Below are 6873 nucleotides of genomic sequence, written 5' to 3' on the forward strand. Positions count from 1 at the left end.
AACCTGGTTTTCTTTAAGAAGAGAGATAATTGATGGCCAACTGGGAGCGAGAGTTGAGCTTCCTGGATTCATCTCACTTAACAAACATTGACTCAGGCTGACTGTGGACCTGGCCTTGTGCTGCATGCTGGGGCCACAGAGGTGAATGTGACACGGTCTCCTGCCTCCACAGATTCCCACTTAGTGCGGGGGTTCTCAGAGCAGGCTGGAAGTTTCCATTCTCCCAGTTGTGGTAGTTGCACAATTCACAGGTTAATTAGTGAATTGACATTTTTCTCAATTTTAACCCTCCTCACCTCCCAATTTCCCATTCCCCATTCTCCTTAAAATGCTAGTACACACTAGAATTCTCTAGAGCAGGGGTCCTCAAACTACGGCCCGCCAAAAACATTTGTGTTTTTTTACTTCCAGTGTGCACAGGAATGTGTTCATAGTTTTTTTTTTTTAAACTATAGTCCGGCCCTCCAACGATCTGAGGGACAGTGAACTGGCCCCCTGTTTAACACTAGGAAGACCGAAATTTAGTATATACCTATATTGCCCACTCTATCCACTGAGCCAATTCTCAGAGCAGGCTAGAAGTTTCCATTCTCCCAGTTGTGGTAGTTACACAATTCATAGGTTAATTAGTGAATTGACATTTTTCTCAATTTTAACCCTCCTCACCTCCCAATTTCCCATTCCCCATTCTCCTTAAAATGCTAGTACACACTAGAATTCTCTAAAGCAGTGGTTCTCAACCTTGGCTGCACATTAGAATCACCTGGGAATCTTTTTAAAATCCTGATTTCTGGGCCTCATCCTCCAGAAATTCTGTTTCTTTGTTATGGGGTGGGGCCACAACATTAGTAACAAAGGAACAGAATTTCCGGAGGATGAGGCCCAGAAGTCAGGATTTTAAAAAGATTCCCACATGATTCTAGCTGGTTCCAGGGCTGAGGCAGGAAAAGAACAAGGTGAGCCCGGGACATTATGTTGTGCTGGAACACAAGAAAGTACTTAAAACCTTCTGCACATTAGAATGGGGACTTAAAACCTTCAGAATTTCTGGTACTTTAGTTCAAGTAGGCCAAGTCTACTCCAGATCCACCTTAAGTTCCAAGGGCCAAGGGGAAACCGAGTTGGACCACACCCTTCTACAACGTAATGGTTGTCTCTTTCTGGGCTTCGTGGGTCAGAATTTCTGGTACTTTAGTTCATCATCCCAGGTGATTCTAAGGTTGAGAACCACTGCTCTAGAGTCTGGTGTCAAATATTACCCGATTTGCTGGCAGTCCCATGTAGTTAGTTGTTGGAAACTGCATACCTGATGCTTCCCAGCTTCCAGGGGCACGGTGTCCCTAGGACAAGTCTGATCTGGAGGCTGCAGATTTGCCCAACTGGAATGCAGTATGACCAGGGCTAGATGCTAGATGTAGGAACAACATGCTGGGTCTTAATTTTGTCCCTGCCACCAACTTCGTGTGTGACCTTGGGCAATTTGCTTCTCTGGGCCTTATTTCTATCAGAGTTTACAAATAGTAATAATGACTGTTATGACCACAATTTATTGAACACATATTATTGCTGGGTACTTTCCACGTATTATTTCGTTTGATCCTTACATCTATCCTGTGATAAGTCCTATTTTGATCCCCATTTTACAGATGAGGAAACTGAGGCTTAGAGAGAGTAAATGGCTGCCAGTGAGTGATAAGGAAGCCCTTCACTACCTGGCAGGACCAGGGTAGGGCTGAGTGTGGACCTTGGGCAACTCTGAGATTCTTTCTGGCAGGCACAGAGGATGTGCGCATCGATGAGAGGACTGTCAGCCCCTTCCTGCAATTGTCAGATGATGGAAGGACTCTGACCTTCAATGCCAAGAAGTCTAAGGCCTGTGCAGATGGCCCAGAGCGCTTTGACCACTGGCCCAACGCCCTGGCCGCCACCTCTTTCCAGTCTGGGCTGCACGCGTGGATGGTAAATGTGCAGAACAGTTGTGCCTACAAGGTGGGCGTGGCCTTAGGCCAGCTGCCCCGTAAGGGTTCTGGCAGTGACTCTCGTCTGGGCCACAATGCCTACTCCTGGGTCTTCTCCCGCTATGACCAAGAGTTCTGTTTCTCACACGGCGGGCAGCATGTGCCCCTGGGGCTGCTGCGTTGCCCAGCACAGCTGGGCGTGCTGCTGGACTTGCAGGCCCAGGAGCTGCTATTCTACGATCCAGCCTCGGGCACGGTGCTCCACACCCACCAGGCGTCCTTCCCTGGGCCCCTCTTCCCAGTCTTTGCTGTGGCCGACCAGACCATTTCCATTGTCCACTGACCTTCGGCACTGGGGAGGCTAGATCTGCCTGCCCACCATCCTTTTAGGCCACATTTCTACCCAGTATCCTTTTCCCAAATGTTGCCCATGCCCACCGGGCAGCTTTAGGAGGGGTAGGATCCATTTCAGATCCGGTATAACCATTAAATGCTTTATCTGTGGGGAACCTGCCACTCCCTGGGCCTTAGTCTCCCAAATTCACCCTCTAAGGGTGTCTTGTTCACCACTTTATCTCTGGCATCCAGCATGGTGCCTGGTGAGCGTGCAATAAATATTTGGCAAGTGAATGGGTGGATGGATGGATGGATGGATGGATGGATAGGTGGATGGGTGCATGTGGTAGACTCTTCTGGAGAAGCACTGCCTTTCAGCCCCCTGCCCCTAGCTCTGAGCGTGTAGAAATGGTTTTCTGGCAGAAAAGCCTGTGGCTGAAGTCCTTTCATCTCAGTTGAGTGCTTTTCAGTCCTTCCCATGACATGACACAGGGAAAGAATTTTTCTAGCACACAAGGACAGCTTGGAAGGGACCTAGAACTCCTGCCAGCTGCTCCTGGTCAGAGGACTCTGGCCGGGGGCTGTGTCCTAACCCAGGGCCTACCTGGCCACTCAGAAGACTGAGAAAATCCTGTCTCCAGGTAACCTGACTGCAACACACCCATCAGCAGCTCTGCCTTGGACCTGGCGGCTGACCTCCAGCCTGTACCCACTGCAGTAACCGGGATTAATTCCCCCCCACCTGCAGCTGATGAGTGCCCTGCCTGGTGGCCCCTTCTGACATAATGTGGGGACCTGGGGGGAGAACCTGGAGTCAGAAAGAGCTGAGGGGGTAAGAGGGCCAGCCTTAGGGAATGTGTACATTATTAAAGGTTTTAAAAGACTGACAATTTTCTTCCATGTTCTTTGTTGGTAATTGGGTAACACCCTGCCGTGCGCCTCTCCCCTTCCTCCCCTCAAGGGCCAGCTCAAATCTTAGAGGTGTGTTTACTGGAAATTTGATGTCTTCCTCATTTCATGTTCTCAGATATAAGCGGGTGGCTGAGGTCAGCATACACACCCTAAAGGGCCTGGAGTCGGTTCTGTGCCCTGCACTGCTGGGACCAAGGGCAGATCTTTTTCTGATCTTTAAGGAGGTCACATTAGAGCAGTAGTCCTCACATTTTTGTTTCTTTGGGGAACATAGTTCAAAGGCAATCTTACCTACAACTTCAGGCTCCTGGGCTCAAAGATGAGGCCAGAGCCCTCCCCACTGTTTGCTCAATAATCTACTTGAAACACTGGGTGGATCAAATCCAGTCAGTCCACAGACCTACTGGCAACTTTTATGACTGCAATGACTTCTGAGGGCCCTATGGCTCTGAGACTACAGCTCATGACCCCGTCCTCACTACCTGACACTCGAGAAGGTGTCTGAGAAGAGCTTTCCTGCCTCCAAATGTCCTCACTGCCTGACACTTGGGAAGGTGTCTGAGAAGAGCTTTCCTGCCTCCAAACCTGGGTCAATGCCAGATTCTTCTAGATGGCACCCGAAGGCCCTTACACCACACTCCCCAAATCACCAATCTAACTCCCCATAGCAGCCCTCAGTCCACAGTTCATGGGCCTGCTGCTAGGGATTCCCTATTCTGCCCACCTAAATGCCAGTCCCAGTTCAGGGCCCACTCCAGAGCCGTCCCTGGCTGTTGGCACTAGAAAATAACGTGCATGTGCCCATCTACATGCTCTTCACCTGTGGTGTCCCCTGTGCTTGGCACTGGCTGAGGCACAGAGGTGTCCAGTAAATACCAAGTAGAGAGGTGTGTGAAGAGGGAGAGGCAGGAAGAGACATGGAATTTTTAAAACGCAACTTCTTCAGTTCCCAGTGATTCTCCCCACATTTACACTCCTGCCACCTTGGGCTCTGGTCCCTGTCCCCTGCGCTTTCCTACCCCTTGTTAACCCCCTATGACTGGGGTGTCCTTTAAGAATGACACCCCATAGGTCACCATCCCTATTCTTCCAGGACCTCAGCTGCACTATGTCTCATGTGACATGGATCCCTTTCTACTTGCAAACTAGTGGTCAAGCCAATGAATGGGCTTTGGAGTCAGACATGCCTAGACTGGAGCCCTGGCTCCGTGTACTAGCTGTGACCTCAGGCAGGCTAAACCTCTGAATCCCTTGTCAAGTGGAAGACATACTACTTAAGCCCTCTAGGTAGCTCTGAGGGTTCTATATACCTAACAAGGACTAGCAGAGTACCTAACACATGGAGGAGGCGTGTGTGTGTGTGGATCAAGCTTCTTCTCATGACTGGGATTATGGCGTTCTTTGTCTAAAATCTGACTAGACTATGTTGTCTTAGAGGACATGTCCTTAAGCACAGCTTAGCACCCTGATTTTCAAATTAAGCTCCTCTGACCTTAGACTTTGCAGGTAGGGGAAGTTGTAGAGCAGCGGTTCTCAACCTGTGGGACACATACTACTTAAGCCCTCTAGGTAGCTTTGAGGGTTCTATATGCCTATCAAGGACTAGCAGAGTAACTAACACATGGAGGAGGCGTGTGTGTGTGTGTGTATCAAGCTTCTTCTCATGACTGGGATTATGGCGTTCTTTGTCTAAAATCTGACCAGGGCCTGAATGAGGGGTCCCAGGACCTTTGTTTCACCCTTGCAGTGTCTCCTTTTTTCCTGTTTTGCATATTGGGGTTCCACATAGGATCTCCCATGACAAAAGGACCCCGCTGCTATAACCAAGTTTCAAGATACCTGATTTTGAAGCTAGTTGGGCCTTTAGTAAATCTTGTTGGAGGTGAGGCAGATTTGTGAAAAAAAGGGACGCAGGTGTGATGAATGAACCATCTCAGAGACCAGGAGCTGGTTAGTGGGGCAAGGCTGAAAGCCTCACACTCACTGCTTTATAGTCAGAATGCATGATGGAGTCTGCAGGGAGGGGGTAAAGGTCAGATCTTGGGGAGGAAAGGGCTTCCTGTCTGTAATGTTTGTTGGGCCCAGCCGCTTCCCTCACCAGACTCACAGCCCTGTGGATGAGTTCTCTAGGCGGTCAAGGGCCGACAGGAGATGGGGCAGTGAGGGGAGGATATGTTCTTGGGGTACAGAGTCTTTGACCGCAGGGTCCAAAGGCCCCGGGCCAACTACTAGAAAGCTGTGCATGCCTACAGCCCGGGCCCCCTTATAATCATTGTGGTAACTGTCCCCAATATGGGCCGCCACTGCTGGTTCTACATGAGCAAGCCGCAAGGCTTCCTGGAAAATGCGGGGGTCCGGCTTGCACCAGCCAGTAGCCCCAGAGGTCAGCACAAAGTCGAAATGTTCCCGCAAACCGAGACCCATTAAGATACCCTCTAGTCGCTCATCAAAGTTGGAGACCACTGCCAGCCTCAGACCTCGTTTTCGGCACCCCTTCAGGGTGTCCTCGGCTCCCTCCAACATCTGCCAGGTACAGGGTCTGCTGAAGTCTTTGTACAGCTGGTCAGCGATGGGGGCCACAGCCTGGGCATCCCGAGCACCCGCCAGGTGGAAGGTCTGCAGGACCACATCCTGCCACCACTGGCGGCAGGTGAGGCCCTGGCTCAAGCCATAGTTGGGGAAGCTGTGGTTCTGAGCCTTGATCACCTGCCTAAAGGCTTGTTCCAGGACTGGGGCCTCCACCTTCAGCCCGTGGGCCCGAGCGCTGGAGGCATATTGCTCCCCCACGGGCCGGCGGAGCCTGAGCAGCGTGTCCTTCACGTCCCACGTCAGCAATCGGATCTGTAGCTGGTGCGTCATGGGTCTGCAGGACGGGCCAAGTCTACTCCAGATCCACCTTACGTTCCAAGGGCCAAGGGGAAACCGAGTTGGACCACACCCTTCTACAACCTAACGGTTGTCTCTTTCTGGGCTGCGTGGGTCAGAATTTCTGGTACTTGGGGAATGTCTTCACAGCAGAAGATCCTGGAATGAGACGGCAAGTAAAGTGGGAGTTCAGGTTTTAGACTCGATTCAAATTCTGGTGCTGCCAACTCACTGTGTGGCCCTGGGCGTATCACTCTTGGAAGCCCTGTCTCCTCATGGGGAAGAACACAAGGACCCAACCTCTCAAGATTATTGGACTAAATGAGATGATCTGTTCATTGCACAACAATTTTCTGAACACTGATTATGTGCTAGATGCTGGAAACCGGACAGGATTCCAGATCTCATGGCATTTATAGCATTAAATAATAGGGGATACAGATCTTAGACAAAGAACTACACAGACACTTGGGCTTAATGAATGCAGCATGAACCGTGAAGTTATAAATCCAAGGACCTTATCTGGTCTTTGTCAGGGAACCTCCTAGGCAAGTGAAGTTTCAGTGGGGATCTGAAGAATGACTATTGAGGAAAGAGAGGTGGTTAAGTGTTCCTGGCACTGAAAACAGCAAGTGCAAAGGTCCTGAGGCAGGGCAAGGAATCTGGTGCTTGGGGTAGAGAGGGGCCAGCTCAGGCAGGGCTGTGTAGGTCAAGATAAGGAAACAATTATGATTGCTATTCCTATTGTTAGCAATTCCAAAGACAGAAGGGTCCTTGCAGACCATCTGACCAAACCCGTGGT

General features: G+C 50.4%; 2 protein-coding genes across 5 annotated transcripts in view; one reads left to right on the forward strand and one right to left on the reverse strand.

The window, feature by feature from the left end:
* The window catches only part of BSPRY (B-box and SPRY domain containing), a 17324-nt gene extending 14140 nt beyond the window's left edge, over positions 1–3184 (forward strand). The window contains 1 exon segment of the mRNA XM_006771234.2: positions 1775–3184. Within this exon segment, the coding sequence (XP_006771297.2) occupies positions 1775–2301 (527 nt within the window). The 3' untranslated portion in view covers positions 2302–3184.
* Positions 3185–5146: 1962 nt separating this feature from the next.
* HDHD3 (haloacid dehalogenase like hydrolase domain containing 3) overlaps positions 5147–6873 on the reverse strand; it is a 3139-nt gene continuing 1412 nt past the window's right edge. For all 4 annotated transcript variants that reach the window (XM_015568805.1, XM_006771209.2, XM_015568804.1 and 1 more), the window contains one exon: positions 5147–6230. In XM_015568805.1, coding sequence (XP_015424291.1) covers positions 5310–6065 — 756 coding nt within the window. In that variant the 5' untranslated portion in view covers positions 6066–6230 and the 3' untranslated portion in view covers positions 5147–5309. The remainder of the gene's footprint in view (positions 6231–6873) is intronic.

The sequence above is a fragment of the Myotis davidii genome, unplaced genomic scaffold, assembly GCF_000327345.1.
Source record: "Myotis davidii unplaced genomic scaffold, ASM32734v1 scaffold64, whole genome shotgun sequence".
Lineage (NCBI taxonomy): Eukaryota > Metazoa > Chordata > Mammalia > Chiroptera > Vespertilionidae > Myotis > Myotis davidii.